The sequence below is a fragment of the Temnothorax curvispinosus genome, unplaced genomic scaffold (genome assembly GCF_003070985.1).
Source record: "Temnothorax curvispinosus isolate PA1 unplaced genomic scaffold, ASM307098v1 QBEX01010645.1, whole genome shotgun sequence".
Taxonomy (NCBI): Eukaryota; Metazoa; Arthropoda; class Insecta; order Hymenoptera; family Formicidae; genus Temnothorax; species Temnothorax curvispinosus.
In genome coordinates, this window is record NW_020220425.1 from 1 (window position 1) to 17,181 (window position 17,181).

A 17,181-nucleotide genomic window follows, 5' to 3' on the forward strand; every position below is an offset into this window, starting at 1 on the left:
TTGTGCAGATTTGATGTCCGTGTTTACTCTGACTTCCGCAAATTTGAAGATATCGATCTATTTCTAATTTTATTATATTTCTCAGTTTTTTTCTACCCCTATTTCATATATAATTTTTTAAGATTTGGTTGATTAGACCCAGCTTTATACGCGATCAAAGATCCATAACTTTGATCGCATATAAAACGAAGTCTAATCAACCGAATTTAAAAGAATTACATATGAAATAGGGGTAGAAAAGACTGAAAAATATAATAAAATTAGAAATAAATAGACATCTCCAAATTTGCGGAAGTTAATATGTTCAGAGTATTCGAAAATGTCGCAATATTGCATATTGAAATCGCATGTCCCTACGTATATATGTGTATGTGCAGATTTGACGTGGCGCGTGGCATGACGGATCTTCCACCCGGCACCGCGGCGGCGGCGGCGTTCCCGGGGAAGACGTATACGCGACGCGGACGCGACTTCCTAAAACCCTGACTTAATTAATTTATATATATAAGCGTCGATATGTTCCGAGATACAATGGCTCTATATCTGACTAATCGTAGATTTGTCATTTCAATAAAAAAAATTCTGACTCACCACGCCGATGTGCAACGGGCGGAGTTGTTCAGCCACGTAGCTACGATGATACTGTAACATACAAACATAAGATTCAAATTAAAGAAGCGTTCAAAATAATCAACATTTTTCAAAATATAATTTTTACGCGCAACTAATTTGTTTTTCAATAAAATATTTAGCAACACAATCATCTGTGTTCACCGAAAACGATCTTTATAAGAGTAAAATTTTAGATAATCTTTTTCTCTAATTATTTTTAATTTATCGAGATAAAACAATTCGAATAAATAAAAAAGAACTATTTTAATTTTACGCAGATATAAAGAGATGATACTCACCCCAAGGTTGCTCCGCCGGTGCCCGATGCCTCTCCCAGGCCTCCTCCTCCTCTCAGGGGATACTTAGGCTTCATCGTCTCACCGCACAGGACACTCGCGAGAAACACTCGCGGATAATAAACTACAATCGCGCGCGGACTAATTTCATTAAAAGTCTTTCTCGCGCGATACTGTACGGCACTCCCGTTTAGAAAAGTCCTTTAGTCCGATTACTTGAACGGCACTCCCGAAGCAAACGCGACGAACCGGCTGCGGTTCGTTCATTCAATTAAATCGGCGGACGAGGGTACGTTAGCTTCCCCGTCTTTGAATTTTTATCCAAGCAGAACAAGAGTTTTGCTTGGGTAAAATCCTCGTACTGGGTACTGGAGCCTTCCCACCTCGCCAAGGTCGTACCCGTGGGAAGGAAAAGTACTTTTCTCTGTAATATAAAAGCGGGTAACATGAATTTTTCATGCAAATTTGAAGGAGTCGCGACGCCGCGTGCTCCGCGTCGTTCCGCGTTCATCACCGCGTTACCGGCGTTACGTTGTTAATGGGCGACGTAATAATGGGCGACGAAATGTTCCGAGATGTTGGCAACTTGGCGCGATACTACGCAAGTCGAGCGGACGGTTAATAAAGACACGCACTTCGTCAATCAAAGATACGCTGTTGAAATTAAATATCGCACGCACAATACGTTACCAAACTCGTAAATCGAGATTATGAAGCATTCACGAACGGGCGATGTATCGCGGCGTTCCGTTATCACCGATCGAATCACCGGAATCACTTGACACGATCAATATCTCTCAGCCCTTTTTCCCTACGGAGAGAATCGGAGCTAAATCACACGACACGTCCGGCACGTCAGCGTTCTTCGCGAATCCAGACATGGCGGGAGGAGCGACTGTCACTCGCGAATATCACAGCGCGAAACTGCAAAGCAAGTCGTTCATACATACCTCCGCCTCGACGTCTCGAGTGAGCGCGTCGCGCGACACGTTCATTCCGATAAACACCTCATACACTCTAAATTGTTTTACACACACGGCACACGGCGCGCGGTACTCGATCGCGTAGCGCGTATTCCCGCGGCCCGCGAAACGAGGAAGCAGGAATGCCAATCACCGAAACGAGCGCGTTCCAAAAACAGCACGAAGCACGGTGACGTCGGTGACGAGCGCGCGCGAAGCACAAACACTTCCTACCGGTGCGAGATTCCTCGGAAGAATGATAACTGAGTCACTCACGCAGGTAACACTACTCCGAGCGTTGACGGAAACAAGTGACAAGTCCGCTCATCGCCAGAAACAACGTTGAAAACGCGCCGATCTTCGAGGTACGGAGCTTTCGAGTTCAACGGTCACGCCGCTAGTACGGACTGCGCAGGTGCCTACACTGCCTACTACATCACCGTCACCGTATCGATCCGCCGCGCCGGCGGCGCGGAGCGGCGCATGACGTCACGGCCTACGCGCGCGGCCGCGGCCGGTTCAAAAATACCGAAAACTTTCAACGAACAATAAAAGACAACGTATGCCGAATCTTTCGTTAACTTTCACAGGTTTAACTGACTGTATTCTACGTTCTGCGTTCTGTCTCGGTGGTGTCTGGTCGACGTAGCTGTCTCTCGAAACGCGAGTGTTATATACATATATCGCGAACACGTAGTGATCATTAGCCTGGCGATTACGTAACTCCCTCATACTACGTTTACGCGAGCGTTACTTCTGTAGTAACTTACGATATATCATTCGTTTACGCGGAGTAACGTATCGTAAGTTACTACAAAATCCCGTTTACGCGACGGACGTATCGTAAGTTACTACAGAAGTAACGCTCGCATAAACGTAGTACAGTCAGTACGTGAGGGATATCGAGGCGACGGTGGCTGTTTACGCGGAACAGATATTTTTGCGCGATTTATCTATATTTAAAAAATATAATATAAAATAAGGTAAAAAAATATATAATATAAAATAAGGTAAAAATATCATCAACAGGTGCAATCAGATGCAACTCCCGGGCCGGCCGAGCGCGCGGCCGCCGCGGCCAGAATAATATCCCCTCCAGCTGGCTAGTTCAGACACGAACCATTAGCACGGACGCAAACCATGTGCGGTTACCGAGCGATACGACGTAGTTGAGTTGCACTTTCTCAGGCGGCGCGTCGGAAAATGCAACACAGCAACACACGAAAAAGACCGGGATGGCCTCTCTCAGGTTTCTCTCTGATAAAGGAAAATTAACACTGAAAAAAGATAAAATATCGAAAGGTCGGCGCAACATCGCGTTCTTACTACTGCGCGCCACCGATGTCTGACCGCGGCTGCCACTACTACGAGTCGTCTGTATTTGTACTTACCTTCACTACTGCCGTGTGTCTGGCCTTACTTTTATCACTGCGCTCCAAACTCTGATGTCTTTTCCGTCCGAAAAATATTCACGGTGCTTTTGGAGGGAGAACGTAGATTAAATATATTTTATTCTAAATATTTTTAATATCTCGCTCGTTTTGATAAATTTTTTTCTAATATTTATGTCTCGATATATTTTTTTTATAGAGAAGAGTAAACTGCATCTGAAAATAACGAGGCTTTTGAAAATAGAGAGGCGATAACAAGAGTCCATCGTTACTCCACTTATTTTGACATATATTCAAGACAAATGTTTGTCTTGAAAAATAAATTCACTTACAAATGATACAACGAGTAATTGTACTAAAAATATAATAATTAATATATTATGTAAAACTTTTTTCCTCATATACAATCTCGTAGAAATATTATAATAATCTTACGTCGCTAGAATTATCACAGTCTTCAGGTACAAGTGCTTCGTGGAATCCTCGCGGTATCCTGAAAGCGAGAAGAACAAACGTCAGGTCAGAGAGCATCAGAGTTCTATCAATTAGATAAAATCATACGATATACCATTCGGTAGTAAATAATAAAGAAAAAAAAATCAAGTGAAAGAGTCGGTGTTTTGGGGTTTATTGCGTATTTCATGTGTATTTGATATATCACCAAAGAAAACAAGTCACAGTTACAGTCCCCTGGGACACCATCCGGTACGGTCAATACAGTGAGAGTCTTCGTGGTACAAAACGCACGATGGTACATGGTCTCGTGATACAAAAATGTGTGTCCATCATAAAACGTTCAATGTTGTGCGTCGATCACTGGGATGTGTGACGAGGTCGTCTGATTTTCGTAACGATGGATATCGGGTATCGGTTTTGCCGGGAAATCGTCTTTTCTTTTCTTTTTCTTTCTTTTACTGTAAGCAAGAAATCTACGCTTCTCTCCTCTGTCGTGCTTTTAAACGAAAAACAGTCTACATGCCAGTACATTTCATTCGTTCCTACATAAACTGCTTCCAAAACAAGATTTACCTCAATATTAATCAGAAATTAACATTGACGTATGATATCGAGTATTAAGTATCTTACATTAGTGTCATATTCTTTTTTTCTTTACAAAAATTTTCTTAGTTGTGTACTAAAACTTGAAAAGCACCGTCGAAATTCTCTCGGTAAATTTAATTTTTGTAAATAAATTGTGATCAAAGTATTCTTTTACATTAAAACGCACACGTTGCAGATCAAATTTTTATTAAAATTTAACCCGTAATGTGCGTAAAAAGCGCGATTCACTAAATACCTTATAATTTTATTACAAAGTATTAATAAGTTCTAATATTTTATACAAATATGAGTTAAACGATATGACAAAGTTAGATGGTATAATATATTTGATCAAATAACAATTTTTGATCGTGCCGAACTTTGTTGTCACCGCAATATAGAATAAAATTGTTATTAATGTCTCAATAATATCCTACTTGTTTTGGAATTAATTTTGTCCGCAATAACTTGTAACTTATCGTCGTAAGTTATCAATGGCATATAAAGTACAAATTATTTTGCTTCCTCTCTCCACGCAATATAACTATAAAAGAAAAGTACAGAAATTTAATCATAAATTAAAGGTCTCTTTGTTAAACCTAAGGTATAGGTTATACCTAAAAGCCTATGCGAACGGGTGGTCAGAGTCGTAATTATCCTCATGAATTTCTCAGTCGTTCGTGTTTTGATTTAAAAAAAAAGATTTAAGAACGTTTTACATTTAAACAGTTATTACTTATTTTTACTTTAAGCGGTTCACCGTTTAAAAAAATGTGTCGTCAATAATCAAAATTTCGAAGAAGTGCAAAGCTAGAAATTAAAAGATTAGAGAAGGGTAAAAATATATATTAGCTATATATATATATATAGATGAAAATCAGTCTGGGAAACAAATTGGTCTGTGCACCTCGTCAATGTATTCACGCTTTGCTTCCTCCGAGCCTTGCAAAGTCCGAAGGAAGGTAGCGTACACTTCCGCATGTCCAGATGTGGAAAGGACGCTTTCTACATGGTGCACAGGTGCACAGCGAATAAAGCACTCAACGATATCGGCCGTTCGCACAGGCCTCTTAAAGTAACAGAAACACGGGTCGTCCGCGCGAGCAACGTATCGTTTGTGAACGGCCATGTAAGAGGATAAAAAGTAACAGTAGTAGTAGAGTAGCAGTTAAAGGTTTCAGTAACGTAGAGAGTTGCAGCTGCGCGAACGTAAGCGAACAGTTAAATATATATAGGTAGGTAGTTGGAGTAGTTTTCCCTGGATGCAGGCCCTTGATGTGGTCAAGTGAGTAGTAGTCTTTAAATTCGTCTCTTTTTGTTGCGTGCGTCCGGCTTGTGTATACCAGTCGTCGGTCTGTGAAGACAAACAGCAAAAATTACATTTTCTCCTGCCGTTTTCCCCCCCTGCCCGAGGAGGATGAAGAGGAGGAGGAGGTAGAAACAGAGAAAGAGAAAGAGATAAAGAGAGAGAAAAAGAGTGATAGCGTCGGCAAAACAACGTCTCGGGGTGTACTACAACTATTACAAAGAAACGCCTCTCTTTTCCTTCGCGCCACACTACGCTACTCGTCTACTACTTACGAGATACGCATTTTATATTAAAACACGTTCAATTCTCGTCCTCGTCCATTCGTAACCGTTTCCGTCGGTCCTCGCCAACGTTTCGTTCCTCCGCCTCCAGCACCTTCAGCCGAGAACCACAGATTTCTTGACCGTGCAGAACCTAAGAACGCATTTTAAATTTAGAAATACTTATGTGGCGGGTCTCGAATAGGTACGCATGTCTCGGAATATACACAGATTGTAAAAAAGGAAAGGTGCTATACCTCAATGGCCTCGTTCGCGCTGCTGACGCTGGCGTATTTCGCGTACCCGCAATTCTTGCCGGGTAACATATATACATCTATTAGGTTCCCAAACCTACAAAACGCATCCTTCATAGCGTAGATAGGCGGCACCGGTGGACCGCACACGATGAAACATCTCTTAGCAACTTCAGCGTCTATACTCGCCATCGGTTGTACTGGTGGGAGCTTCACGGATATGTGGTCTAAGCCTGAAGTAAAAAATGCAACGGTACTTGACGCACAACGTATTTGTTTTTTCAGCGCGCCGAGCGCGCTGGCGAGATCGTCGAATTTACTTACTCGGTGCAGTCAGACCTGCCGCTTGAATCAACGACGTGGCTTGAGCAATGGTCTCCGCCAGATGCGCCAGATCCGTTCTCGCGCTAGCGACGCTGCCGGTCGTCGATCCGCCGGGTTTCGACGTGCTTTTCGGCGGAGGGCTCGTTAGATCCGGTTTGACGATCATCCGATGACCAGGCGGATATTCAAAACCATGAAACTTCTCGCGCGCGTACGCCGCCGCGCTCGGATTGTTGTACACCACTACGGCTTGACCGCGTGGCATCCTGTATCTCACGTCGGTCTTCAAGTGGCAGTAGTCCATCCCAGGCACTATGTCGAACAGCTTCCACAGCTGGTCCTGATTCAGGGCCGGATGCGCGATCACCTGCAGACGCGTGTAACCGTCCGAATTGGAATAGTTAGTGGCGATCTCCAGGCTGATGCTGCTCTTGCCAAAGTTCGAGGAGCCGTAACTCCCGCTGGAGCCGTCGTACGTGGCACTGGACAGTCCGTTGTTGTACTTGGCTTCGTTGTGATCGGGTTTTGGCTTCTTCGGCTCGGCGAACACCGCCTTGTACTTCCTGTCGCACTCCTCGAACGCCCGTGCCGCGCTGGACACCTTCTTGAATTTGACGTAGCCGAAGCCTTTAGATTCATTCGTGCTGCGATCCTTGACCACAGTGGCGTACTCGATCACGCCGAACTTGGAGAATTCCTGTTGCAGCTCGCCGTCAGTCATTGTTTTCGGTAATACGCAGAATAAGCGTACCCACCTCTCCTCTTCGTTCGTCTCGCGCACGGAACCCTGATCCCGGCTGCGAACGGTCGTTGAAAACAAAATACTGATTAGTGACGGATACATATATTCAAAGCGGATGTGAAAAAGCGAACGGACACGATGGGGAGGGCTTACTTCGAGGCGATCATCACTTTAATTGGCCTGCCGACGGAGCCCAGCATCTTGCCGTTCATCTCCTCCAGGGCGAACGCCGCCTCTGACGTTTTGGAGAACTTGATGTACGTGACACCTAAGGGGGCAAATGACAACATTGACAACGGCGGGCATTAGCCATTACTCATTAGGCACTTTAGGCAGGGATACGCCGGTATACGCCGGGAACTCCGGGAAGAGAAACAGACGACGCGGGTGGTAATACCTTTCCCGGACGAGAATAAGAGAATAAAGGGACCGCGTATCAAAAGGGAAAGGTTAAGCGCGCAACGTGCCGATCGGAGAGCATATCGGATTTAATCTTTTTATCCACGCGACACGCGACAACGCGCGACAAATCACCTTTATTCTCGCCCGTGTTGCGATCCTTAACAACCCAGATGTCCTCGATCTTGCCGAACTTCTCGAACGCCTTCCTGAGGTCATCCTCGTCGAGGCTTTTGTGGCAAATGACGAAGAGCCGCGAGTTGGGCGGGTCGTCGTTCTTCGAGCGCAGATCCGTCTGCGAGTAATAATCCCGTTCTCTGTGATCGGCCATTTTACAAACGCGAACGCTACGCCACTACTGCCCGACGCCCGACTCCGACTATCGCTACCGCTACCGCCGTCCGTCGCGGCTCGCAGTCGGCTAAACTACGCCAACTGAACACTGACACTGAACTGATGCGAAGATGGTGAGAATGGCGAGATGGTCCGCTGACGGAGGGGTGTCCCTCCCTCCTCCCTCCGCCTCCTTGCCCCGCAAGGCTAGCCGCGCGAGAGACCGCGGTATACTTTTTCAATCAACAAATGCGTTTTATTTCATTTTCGCTCATTTGTGAGAAATAATCTAGGTCTATTAAAAGAATCGTTTCATTGTTCAAAGGACCGTACGTAGAAAGGATCGATATGGTTCGTTGAGTGCGGTGATGACTATATAATGATGATGAGCACTTGAGAGATGTATGTACGAGAGACCACCGTGGAGCTCGACAGAGGATTGAAAAAAAATCAAATTTCACTTAGCTCCTTGTTCCTTAATTGCAATGACAATCGTTAGAGAAAGCAGGAGACAAACCAGGCATTTTATCAGGCCTTTTTAACTGAACTTGTTGCACGGTTCTTTCCTCTCTTTCCTTTCACGTTGAACAGAAAAAGAAAAGATAAACTGCACAAGAAGTTTTAGCTAAAAAGAATAGGCCTATTGACAGGTCCATTAAAGAGAAACAAGATAAATGTTCTCTTATTCGAACTGCATGATGTCAGACTATCTACTGTAACGAGACAGATACACCTCGTGATCGTTTGGAAGAGAAAGAGAGAGAGAGAGAAAGGAGAGGAGGAAAGTGCAGCCGGCTTGGACTTGCGTGTTCACGCCTGACATTTAAACGTGGCCTGGCGATTTGGAATTTTGTTTGTTTCGCGCGATGTTACCTCAGGGGGGAAAAAAGCCACGCTCTCTAAAGATCAGAGCGAAGGAAGACAATCCGCGAGAGAGCCGACGTTCGATCGCCGATTAGAACGCGTTCGCGTGATGTTGCGAGGCATAAAACGGGACACGCAACGATTTGCATGATCCTGCATGGAGACTTCTTCCACTTCTCCGCGGAGTTACGCGACGAATATATATTTGAACTATTTCTATCGTCGTCCCTCGTATTTTTGGAATTTAACGAATAAGCTCTGATTTTTTACGCTGCCGTGTCACATGCTTACATAATCGAAATACAAATAAAAACTCAAGTATGTAAAACATGAAAAGTAATCATGTACATATTATATATAAATATAAGTTGTTAATTTTATTTGTATTTCGATATACATACAATATATAAAGTTGTATCTAAACTCGTTACGCACAGGAAAAACACGTGTGCGACCTTGACGTTAAATAAAAATGTGGCTAATAATATTCTTAAAAAAAAAAACGTCATCAAAGGAAGGATCGAGGTCAACCGGCGTTACTGAAAAACAAAAACTCCCGCGTTAAAAAAAGGATTTTGCATATTAGAACGCGAATTAATAATTCATTAAGCCGTGCGTTGAGTTAAAACGGCGTTCGAAGGCGTATATCACGCGAAATAGTATATCGTGCAACGACGAATTTCCCCGTCATTCGAAATCGCGTTACGGCAGAGAGCGCGTGAAAAATCGGGTTGCGCAAAACTGCATCCCGAGCCCGCTGCGTTTCGCAAGCCGGCGGGGAAAACGTCGGCGAGCGATTGAAAGTGTCATGCTCCAATATTTTTCGCGTGCGCGCGCGTTACTCTCCGGAGGAAGAGAAATGCGGTAATGACGGGCTCGCGGCATAATCGGCGTTTCACTAGCTCGACCCCCCGCTCACGATTTCCCATCTCCGTTATTGCCGCGATCCTCGATAGAGCGAGAAGATGCGCGGCAGTTCCGCCTTTTATATCGCCTGAATGGCAAGAGGGACAGAGTCCACGAGCGCTGTTTTTGCGATTCGATGATGCATAATTTCACCGAGTCGTAACGAATCGCCTACTCGTCGACGACTACAACCAGGCAACGTCTCTTGGGGGGGGATTACGTAACTTCTCCCTACTTCTCCAAATCGTTGTTTCCTAAAATACACGTGTAACCTGCGTGGAACGTGATGCTTCGCGTACGAGAGTACGTAATCTCCACGAAATAAACGTCGCAATTGACGACATCAAAGTATTCTACGGGAAATCTCTAAAAAAAAAAAGATATCTTATTATTTACTTTCATTCATATATATTCCTTTCAGATAAACTTCCATATATATATTACATCATCGTTAATTAACATCTATAAAAATATATTATACCCTTTTTTTATCACAGGCTTCTTCAATCTTTTCTAGTTTTACAGATATTTACGAAAATATATTTGTCAAGAAAAAGAAGATAGAAAGATATCTGAAAAGAGAGAATACAAAATTTATTGACAATATTTTGTCTTCTTTCAACTGTAGGATCACCATCATGTCGACTCGTTTCTTCGTCATGTCATAGCTACGTATTACGCATGTTTAGATTATTGAAATTCATAATTAATTACGTATTTGTCGCATTTTCGGGGTGTTCTTTTGTACATTGCCAGCCGTTATGTTATCGCGATATTGTGCGAATCTACGCGTCGTACGTAGAAGCGGATACTTTCCCGCCGTGTCCGGTCCAATTCGTGTGAACGAACTTCCCTTCCTGACCGAGCAGTTCGTACGTATGAGCGCCGAAGTAGTCTCGTTGAGCCTGTAGCAGATTCGCCGGTAATCGAGCGGTTCTGAATCCGTCGTAGAAGGCCAAAGCCGTCGATAGAGCAGGAGTCGGTATACCCATCGTCACGGCGGCGCTTACCACCACTCTGGCACTCCGGTGACACACGTCCATAGCCTTGGCGAAGAAGTCATCCAGCAATAAGTTGGATAATTTCGGATTCTTGTCGTACGCCGATTTTATATTTCCCAGGAATGCGCTGCAAGGAAATTACACAAATTCTTAAATACGCTGATAACAAGCGTGTTTAAAGGACATCCTTCAGATGCTTTTACACGCGTATTGTTTGCGACGTTTCTTGGACTTATATTTTCATGTATTTTTCTCGTAATTTTACATTTAACAATAATAAACTATTGACGACAGTATAATCATAATTCTCTTTTTTCTATGTGGGGTATGATGTATGGCTTTAATTGTAGGAGCAATTGACAACCTCGGTCCTCATTTTACGTATACCTCGGTTGTTTTATACAAGGTGAATGGTAACTCATTTAAGCCAGCGTTTGAAAGAAAAAAAAACGAGAGTTATCTTGTGAGTGAGACTAGATACGAAATGCCCCTGAGAAACATTCTATAGCCTTGACACTTATATTTCTTTGCCACAGGCTTTAAAAGGGAATGTAGGTCGCATAAAAAGGATTGAGGTGACATTGATGTAACTAGATGAATTTAAAAACCGTATGTAAACCTCTCTCATAAACTTTCCGGCTCTTACCTCCTTATGATACATCCACCTCGCCACATCAACGCTATTCCACCGTAATTCAAATTCCAATTGTGCATCTTGGCGGCTTCTCTTAACAGCATGAAGCCTTGCGCGTACGAGATAATTTTCGCGGCGTACAGAGCCTTTCTCAAGTGTTCGAGAAACTGTTTTTTGTCGCCCTGGTACACCGGATCCGGGCCCGACAGCACCGCGCTCGCCTCCACGCGTTCGTCCTTCAGCGCGGACAGGCATCTGGAGAAGACCGACTCGCCGATCAGCGTGACCGGCACGCCGTAATCCAGCGCGGCGATCGCCGTCCACTTGCCGGTACCCTTCTGGCCGGCGGTGTCTCTGATTCGCTCGAGCAAGTAACCCTTCTCGTCCTTGTACTTGAGAATATCTCGCGTGATTTCGATCAGGAACGAATCCAGCTCGCTCCTATTCCACTCGTCGAACACCGTGCTCATCTCCTCCTGGGTGAGCTGCAGGCCGCTACGCATCAAGTGATAAGCCTCGCAGATGATCTGCATGTCGCCGTATTCGATGCCGTTGTGCACCATCTTGACGAAATGTCCCGCGCCGGTCTCGCCTACCCAGTCGCAGCACGGCTCTCCGTCAACTTTCGCACATATCGACTGAAAAATGTCGCAATGTTGCAGCAGACCGGGTATCTCGTTAATTCTCGTTAAATAATGATAGGTTAGGATTGCAGTACCTGAAAGATAGATTTGATGTGTGGCCACGCTTCGGGATTGCCGCCGGGCATCAAGGACGGCCCGTACCTGGCGCCTTCCTCTCCTCCGCTGACTCCGCTGCCAACAAAGAGAATTCCTTTCCGCTCTAGATCCTTGGTACGTCTCTCGGTATCTTGATACTCCGAGTTGCCACCGTCGATGATAATGTCCCCGGGAGAGAGAAGGAGCTCTAACTGCCCGATAAAGGCATCTACGGCTGCGCCAGCTATTATCAGAGCAAATTGTATCATTACGATCACAGTTGTAGACGCTTTAATTGCGACAACAAGGAAACAGCTTACCTTTAACCAACAACATCACCCTCTTTGGGCTCTTCAGTGTGCTGACCATCTCCTGCAAGCTGTAAGCGCCGATAACCTTCGTGCCCTTGGCTTCATTCTCGAGGAAGGACTTGACTTTGTCTACTGTACGGTTATACGCGCACACGACAAAACCATGATCGTTCATGTTCAGAATTAGATTCTGTCCCATGACCGCTAACCCGATGAGGGCGATATCTGCCACCCTGGAAGACAGAAAGAATTCGTGCAAGATCTAGCGAGAAACAAAATCCCATCTTCTTCTCCTTACATCTGCATACCCTATCTAATATACTTCATTCACGAAATGACAGATTATGTACGGTTTTTACTGGCCTTCTGCTATTCTGAGTGAACTTAATTAATGTGGACGTAAAAAAAGAATACTCACGGGGTGCTCATATTTGCGGACGGTTTACAGGCACGATCGACGATGAAAAATATCTAGCTGAATGAGACTCCACGTAAGACTTGTCGCAGCGAATGCCGCAAGAGCAACAAGTGGTCGAACTTTTCGGGTCGTCAAAGGACGTGTGTAGCTTGAGCCGCTCGAGCGATGTGCTTGTGCTTCGCAGCGTCAGCCGACGCGTTACGAGCCAATCGCGTGGCGCGGTCACGTCGTCCATGCCTGAACAATTCATGATAACGATGATACAGCGATTAACACGCACGCCGGCCCGGCCGCGACACGGCTGACTTATCTAATCATTCTAATATGATGTGGTCTCGTAGTCGCGCGCAGAATCTCCTCGGTAACATTTCTTTAAAGGCAATCGGCATAAATGTTTCTATAATGGTCGAAATAATGGCATAATTTCCTCTCAGAATGTTGAAAAAAATTATCCTCCATAATAATCTTGCCGGCTTCTCGAATTTCTTGCGTACATTCTTTTGGAAGTAGCAATTCCCGAAAACAGCTGACGAAGCGATATTCCTCCTTTGGAAAACAACGTTCTCGAGAGGCGAGGAGCGAGAAGGTTGCAATAAGAAATCATCCGAGATCATGTTCTTTTATTGTAATCGGAAGTATCGGACTTTTACTTGAAGTCTAGAAGTGGCGAGAATCGGGATTTTATCCCTCAAAATTTCAGCACTTGAAGTGAAATAAGTATACATAATATTAAACATTAAATAGAAAAAGTGAAAAGATGAGATGTATGTACAAAAAAAACCAAGCCTAATATAATTCGATGTCGGATAAGTCCACGAACGAATTGAAATAAGTGCGCAAACTTAATTAAATGACAAACTTCAGGGTGAAGACGACCCCGACTCCGATTAACTGAATTGGAGTTTGAACGGCAAACTTCAGAGTGAAGATTACCCTGACTAAATTCCGATTAACTAAATTGCAGCTTAATCGGGGTCGTCCTCTCAGTTTGATTCAACCGGCAGGTTCCCAGGTGTCGAATAATAAGAAATTCATATTTCTACGTTGGTAAAATACCACAAATACGGCTCGATAAGGTAAATCATTCGATTTCAGTCGATTAACTTAATCGGAATTTAGTCAAGAGAATCTTACGTCGATCGCAACGCCGCGCCGTGCAGCGGCAAAAGGGCCAAACTGAACTGTAGATGGCGGCCGAGCGCCGTCTAGCGTCGCTTCGCGCAACTAATCGTTATTCGTTCCTGAACGCGGCCGAATGTTACCGAGAATTGCCGAGCGCGGCAGCGCCTCGCTCGGGGCGTGCGGACAGTGCGGACACTCGTAGATCAGAAATGCCAGAGCAGATTAGCAGAAGCGAAGCAGAGATGCAACATGTCGCGTTTCGCTCGATCAAGCTAGACAGGTTGTTCGCGTACCCCGTCGATTTCTCGTCCGTTTTCCGCGCGTCGCAGCTCCGGCCGCGAGAGCGATCGTACTCGCGTTCCGTCAGCGTTCGTACCAACGTCTCGGCGCAATTACGATGTCGATTCGCGAGCCGACGTCGCGCGTAAACGATATCCCATCGTCGCGGAAGCGAACATAACCTCCGAGAGAGACAATGAACCGCCCTGTTCCCGAGACATTCTCTTAATTGTCAGGGAGACGGCGAGCTTGTGGCGTCGAACGGATATATTCGATTGGTCCCCGGGCTGATCAGTCAACATGGGACTGCTGTTCGCGAAGCTGTGGAGCTTCTTCGGCAACGAAGGTGAATACCGTGATATGGCCTATGATTCATCGTTTCGTCCCTTTTATGCGCGTCCACCGTATATGTTTGTGATAACACGTGTGAGACGATCGTCAGCCGATCATAAATCATTCGCGATGTTTGCGATCTGCCAACTCCATCAAGAGGGTCAGTCACGGATGTTGGGGGACTCGTCGCGCGATCGAAAAATATTCTGGGCCTACAATAAAACGCTCGCGAAATTTACTCGAGTGTTATTTTACTTTTCGCCAGTCGCCAATTTCGCCGAGAGTCCGATGTAGAGCTGCACGACTTGATGAATAGGATGACATGCCCGTTGGAAATTCTACGCGAATATGTACAATTGGCCTACTTTCTCTAATCTGTTAACATATGCTACCAAATCACATTCCCTTTTATGTTCTCTGAATTTAAATTCTCGCGTGGAAATTTATACTCTGGTTTAATTCACTTTCACTGAATATCCGTCATATCTTGAAGAGTGCAAAATTTAAATTGAAATTTTAATTTGCATTATTTTTTGCAGAAATGCATACAAGAATTTCTTCTACAAAAATGTATATCTTCTGTTAAAAAATCTTATGTTACAAAATTGTTGCTACAACATTTATCAGAACATTATTGTATAAGCTATTGATCTATAATTATACCTCTCTACAAATGTAATTTTATGGTACTAGTCGTAGACCTTCGAGAAGTATCTCAGTCGTAATAATTATTACTTAAATAAAAGTGTGTTGCTTTCAGAGCATAAAATAGTCATGGTCGGTTTGGACAATGCCGGAAAGACAACGATATTGTATCAATTCCTGATGAACGAGGTTGTCCATACGTCTCCGACCATCGGATCCAATGTAGAAGAAGTTGTGTGGAAGAATATTCATTTTATCATGTGGGATCTGGGTGGTCAGCAGAGTCTGAGAGCTGCATGGTCCACTTACTACACGAACACGGAGTTTATCATCATGGTCATAGACAGCACTGATCGGGAGAGACTTGGCATGATTAGGGAAGAGCTCTATTCGATGCTGAACCACGAGGAATTAAGCAAGGCCAACGTTCTGGTCTACGCCAACAAGCAAGACTTGAAGGGCAGCATGACCGCGGCTGAGATTTCAAGGCAGTTGGATCTAACCTCCATCAAAAAACACCAGTGGCATATACAGAGCTGTTGCGCCCTGACAGGAGAGGGGTAAGAGCATTAGCGATCTGTGCGGTCGTGTACTTTTTTTTTCGTATAAAGAGGAATAAAATTTAAATCAAATGACACTAAAAAAACGTTTCAGGCTGTACCAGGGGCTGGAGTGGATCGTCGGACGTTTAAAAAAGACATGACGTACATTATGAGAGTCGTTTATAAGTCTAACGAAATATCCAGAATGTAAAATATGTTATTGAGCTAAATTAGTTCTGGTTACACACTTTGACGGTTATACGAAAGAAGAGAGCAGCGCGGACAGTCGCATTTCGTTAGTCATTATTTAAATCTCCTGGTATGACCCTCAAAGTGTATCCCGATCACCTTATTGCAGCGAACACTTAAAAAGAACGGTGGACGGGTAAATTTGTTCTTTAGCTAATAATTACGTTGGCTGCTTATGCGATAAGAAGTTTGGAATTACTGTTCGTGACGTAACAAACTCGTTTACAATGATCAATACAGAGATAAGAACGATGATAAGTGGAAATGTACAAAGCGAGATATTAAGCGTGTACTAAAAGCAAAGATAATCATTTTTTGCGTCCATATACAAAATGTACACTTGGTTAAGCATCATAGTTAAATGGCCACTAAACATAGCGACAAATATAAAATTTAATCTATTAAAAAAGAGGAATGTTATCGATTGCTTATGCAAATTACGTTGTCATTTGTATGGTAAAAGTGCGAGATGTCTCATCCCGTCCACCTACAGTAAAATTCTGCAGTAAAAATAGACGAGGGAGGCAACTCGTTATTTGTACTCGGTTGACATGTAAGAGCGCAACGGAAGTGCACCTGTGTACATAGTTTTTTATACGTCTCGTTAAGAGAGCGAGCTCTGTAAAAAAAGGGAAGAAACAATGCCGAACTAGAGAAAGCAGATTTTACGACATTTCCGTGTGTAAGGGCCGAGCAGGTTCATAGAACTGACCCGATTGAAGAAAACTTCTCAAAGCAGAATATGAACTGCTCTGTGATATGTGAATTCAATTCTGAGAGACAGTTGTTTGCTAAATAGATCACGTAACAAATACGATTTACGTAACGCGCGAAGAAAAAAAAACAACGAAGGATTAGTAGATAGGCTGATAATGATATATCCTTCAGCATGTGACATGTAATATCGCGACAGGTGAATGGGAGCTTTGAATCAAAAACTCACTTATTGTCTCACTAATTCGTTTAACGATCTCAGTCTGTCCCGTTTTATTTTTCTTGGCAGTAAAGAAGCTTATAAGTTTAATCGATATAATTCATTACTACAGCTGCTCTAAGTGATGTTATTATCTAAGGCGCGAATTTTTAGTTGTTTAAGGAAACGTATCTTCCGGTTCCATTCACCTACGGTTACCGCCAGGATGATGGATGTACGGACGAAAGTCTGACACAAAGGAATTACCTTGTCTCCAACTCTGACAGCTGTCTCGTCTTTGTTTTATTTAAATTGTTAATGT

General features: G+C 44.0%; 3 protein-coding genes across 5 annotated transcripts; 1 reads left to right on the forward strand and 2 right to left on the reverse strand.

Moving 5' to 3' along the window:
* Window positions 1-3,611: 3,611 nt before the first annotated feature.
* On the reverse strand, window positions 3,612-9,108 carry LOC112460573 (RNA-binding protein 45). Of its 3 annotated transcripts, none has more exons than XM_025025323.1 (6): window positions 7,726-9,102; window positions 7,345-7,459; window positions 6,450-7,246; window positions 6,129-6,358; window positions 5,884-6,025; window positions 3,612-3,754 (listed from the first exon to the last, which is right to left on the reverse strand). In XM_025025323.1, the coding sequence occupies exons 1-5, from the start codon at window positions 7,919-7,921 to the stop codon at window positions 5,912-5,914; spliced, it is 1,452 nt and encodes a 483-aa protein (XP_024881091.1). In that variant the 5' UTR covers window positions 7,922-9,102; the 3' UTR covers window positions 3,612-3,754; window positions 5,884-5,911. The 3 variants fall into 3 exon arrangements, with proteins under 3 accessions (XP_024881091.1, XP_024881092.1, XP_024881090.1); XM_025025324.1 differs by lacking the exon at window positions 3,612-3,754 and adding an exon at window positions 5,095-5,656 and having other exon boundaries at window positions 6,129-6,352; window positions 7,726-9,108; XM_025025322.1 differs by lacking the exon at window positions 3,612-3,754 and adding an exon at window positions 5,095-5,656 and having other exon boundaries at window positions 7,726-9,099.
* A 970-nt stretch (window positions 9,109-10,078) lies between these two features.
* LOC112460574 (6-phosphogluconate dehydrogenase, decarboxylating) lies at window positions 10,079-13,028 on the reverse strand. The gene is made up of 5 exons (XM_025025325.1): window positions 12,777-13,028; window positions 12,368-12,591; window positions 12,047-12,291; window positions 11,341-11,966; window positions 10,079-10,821 (listed from the first exon to the last, which is right to left on the reverse strand). Exons 1-5 carry the CDS (start codon window positions 12,785-12,787, stop codon window positions 10,479-10,481), a joined length of 1,449 nt encoding a protein of 482 aa, XP_024881093.1. The 5' UTR covers window positions 12,788-13,028; the 3' UTR covers window positions 10,079-10,478.
* A 1,081-nt stretch (window positions 13,029-14,109) lies between these two features.
* On the forward strand, window positions 14,110-16,774 carry LOC112460577 (ADP-ribosylation factor-like protein 5B). Its single transcript, XM_025025327.1, has 3 exons — window positions 14,110-14,523; window positions 15,271-15,715; window positions 15,810-16,774. Exons 1-3 carry the CDS (start codon window positions 14,478-14,480, stop codon window positions 15,856-15,858), a joined length of 540 nt encoding a protein of 179 aa, XP_024881095.1. The 5' UTR covers window positions 14,110-14,477; the 3' UTR covers window positions 15,859-16,774.
* Window positions 16,775-17,181: the final 407 nt, after the last annotated feature.

Excerpts from the sequence above, each read along its gene's own strand:
- LOC112460573 (XM_025025323.1), bottom strand. The coding sequence starts at position 7,921 with ATGGCCGATCACAGAGAACGGGATTATTACTCGCAGACGGATCTGCGC. Across the intron at positions 7,247-7,344 it reads AAAGTGATGATCGCCTCGAA|CCGGGATCAGGGTTCCGTGC; the intron begins GTAAGCCCTCCC and ends GACCGTTCGCAG. Across the intron at positions 6,359-6,449 it reads GGCAGGTCTGACTGCACCGA|GCTTAGACCACATATCCGTG; the intron begins GTAAGTAAATTC and ends TTTTTACTTCAG.
- LOC112460574 (XM_025025325.1), bottom strand. Across the intron at positions 11,967-12,046 it reads ACATCAAATCTATCTTTCAG|TCGATATGTGCGAAAGTTGA; the intron begins GTACTGCAATCC and ends GACATTTTTCAG. Across the intron at positions 10,822-11,340 it reads GGTGGATGTATCATAAGGAG|CGCATTCCTGGGAAATATAA; the intron begins GTAAGAGCCGGA and ends ATTTCCTTGCAG.
- LOC112460577 (XM_025025327.1), top strand. The coding sequence starts at position 14,478 with ATGGGACTGCTGTTCGCGAAGCTGTGGAGCTTCTTCGGCAACGAAG. Across the intron at positions 14,524-15,270 it reads GAGCTTCTTCGGCAACGAAG|AGCATAAAATAGTCATGGTC; the intron begins GTGAATACCGTG and ends TGTTGCTTTCAG. Across the intron at positions 15,716-15,809 it reads TGCGCCCTGACAGGAGAGGG|GCTGTACCAGGGGCTGGAGT; the intron begins GTAAGAGCATTA and ends AAAACGTTTCAG.